At 38.0% G+C, this 2299-nt stretch overlaps 1 protein-coding gene across 1 annotated transcript; it reads right to left on the reverse strand.

The window, feature by feature from the left end:
• Positions 1-313: 313 nt before the first annotated feature.
• Positions 314-1856, reverse strand: LOC140049189 (neurexin-4-like). Its single transcript, XM_072094016.1, has 4 exons — positions 1721-1856; positions 1430-1547; positions 775-951; positions 314-640 (listed from the first exon to the last, which is right to left on the reverse strand). Exons 1-4 carry the CDS (start codon positions 1781-1783, stop codon positions 387-389), a joined length of 612 nt encoding a protein of 203 aa, XP_071950117.1. The 5' UTR covers positions 1784-1856; the 3' UTR covers positions 314-386.
• Between the last annotated feature and the right edge of the window lie 443 nt (positions 1857-2299).

Raw genomic sequence — 2299 nt, forward strand, 5'->3', positions numbered from 1 at the left:
AATTCAAATTTAAAATGATGGTCCTATACTTTTACTATGGTTCAATAATAATTTACAATTAACTAGTACATTCTTTGTCTTGCTGTTATTTTTTCTGGCAATATTTTAGTCACTAGTTTCGTTTGTTGGACGTATAAGACCATCCTTTACGTTGCTCTGTCACTACTAATAAAGCTTGGTTCCCAATAAGATGCAACGCAAAGACATAACGCAACCCAAGTCATTTGACCAGCCAGGAAAGAGTGAAATTTCCCTGATTTGACCCATTCATAAGCGATGGATTATTCCAACAGTCGTTTGTCATTCAGTTCAACTCGACTGCGTTGCGTCTATGTCTTTCGCTCTGAATATAGGCCTACTATGTTATATATGCAGTAAATAACAACTTATTTGTTTATTTCAATGTATTCATAATGCTTGTATTGGTCATCATGATTGATTTTACTTTTAGGAATCTCCCTCGCTGATTGACTATTCAATGAACACGACATCAGATCGTTGACACTTATTGATTGACACTCTTCAATCCACTGGCATAATCTAAGACACGTGAGTAAAGACTTAACTGGCAACGTTCTTATCACATAATCAGACATGAAAATGTTGTCGAAGAACTGCATTAATCCAATTATCTTCAGGCCTGAAAGAAGAAACCAGGGGAACCAGTGTCAGTAGTTGACATACCAAAGTACAATTGGTACAATTTAGGTTACGATATCCAATAAATGTTCATTAATTTACTGTTAAGTTACTGTAGGTAAATGATTGAAATACCTGTACATGCTAGTGGTCCAATTGTGCTATTACCATATTCCCCATTTAAGCCCGTGTCACCATGCCGTAACTCCGTCACTGGCAGGGTAGATATATCGTCAACATATCCATCATCGTATCTCATATTTCCATCATTTCTGCCACATTCACAAGTTTTACTTGGATCGCTGCAGTCGCCTTAAATAATAATTCCGTGTAGTATAAATCAAATAAACTATTATAATAGCGATATGCAAAATTAATTTACATACGCCTTCTTCACAAAACACCCAGTGATGTAGGTTAATCTTTTAAGAACAAAGTTTGTTACGAATTTTTGTGTACCTTGTCCTCCGAAAATATGCTCGCCGCGCGCTATGTAATTTCTGCTGGTTACGCTTCCTTGCACAACATTGTTTTTCATCGATCGAAGATGTCTCCTGTTACTTGAAAAAAGGCCTATTCTGACTCTGATGTTCATTTGGGTTTGACCAAACTGCTTTTTCAATTGTGCATTATGAATGATTTTATATACATCCAATTTTAAAAACAGCAAGGCCTGTTTGATAGCTTTGGGTAGTAGTCGCAACTTTTAAAGACTGGAAAACGTAAAATAAACTGTTTTCCATCTCCACCACACGACACAAAAGTCAACAAAACAGAATACTAAGCTTACCTCTGTATCCGCATGCACAGCCATGGAAACCAGTTGGACTTGCCCAGTTGTACATAGGGGTACCGTTACGTGATACCCAATAGCCAAACCCTACGATGTTTGAATGACGGCAATCATACTGTAGAAAAAAAAAGATTGGTTTGCGAACATTGTATCGCATGTTTAGGTGACTACTAGTTTGTGTACCTTATAAAGCATATCGATACCTCCATGGGCAAAGTTTTCTAGACATATAATAAACAAAACAAACGTTGAAGATACCATAATAAAAAAAATACAAAATCATCCTACTCTAATATATTGTCGACATGAGGTTGATGACTCCATTAACGCTACAATCTGCGCAATAGACATCTCGTACGTAATGTTGTGTACGAACGAACCTTTAGGTTCATATCCATTGACCTCCTCAACAAGATTACATGTCGGTGTTATAATAGTTTTACCTGTGTAAAGGAAAATAATAATAAATTTACTTTAGTATTACTATCCGTATCAGTCATGAGTTACATAGTTTAAATTATTTTTCAAAAAGTTGCCGGAGTTTACACACACCATAAAACGCCGGAGTTTACACACGCCACAAAACGCCGGAGTTTACACACGCCACAAAACGCCGGAGTTTACACACGCCACAAAACGCCGCAGTTTACACACACCACAAAACGCCGGAGTTTACACACGCCACAAAACGCCAGAGTTTACACACACCCAAAAACGCCGGAGTTTACACATACCACAAAACGCCGGAGCTTACACACGCCACAAAACGCCGGAGTTTCCACACACCACAAAACTCCGGAGTTTACACACACCACAAAACTCCGGAGTTTACACACACCACAAAACCCCGGAGTTTACACACACTAC

The sequence above is a fragment of the Antedon mediterranea genome, chromosome 1, assembly GCF_964355755.1.
Source record: "Antedon mediterranea chromosome 1, ecAntMedi1.1, whole genome shotgun sequence".
NCBI lineage: Eukaryota > Metazoa > Echinodermata > Crinoidea > Comatulida > Antedonidae > Antedon > Antedon mediterranea.

Coding starts and splice junctions, on each gene's coding strand:
- LOC140049189 (XM_072094016.1), bottom strand. CDS start 1,783: ATGTCTATTGCGCAGATTGTAGCGTTAATGGAGTCATCAACCTCATGT. Junction 952..1,429: donor CTGTGCATGCGGATACAGAG/GTAAGCTTAGTA, acceptor TTATTATTTAAG/GCGACTGCAGCGATCCAAGT. Junction 641..774: donor TGGACCACTAGCATGTACAG/GTATTTCAATCA, acceptor TTCTTCTTTCAG/GCCTGAAGATAATTGGATTA.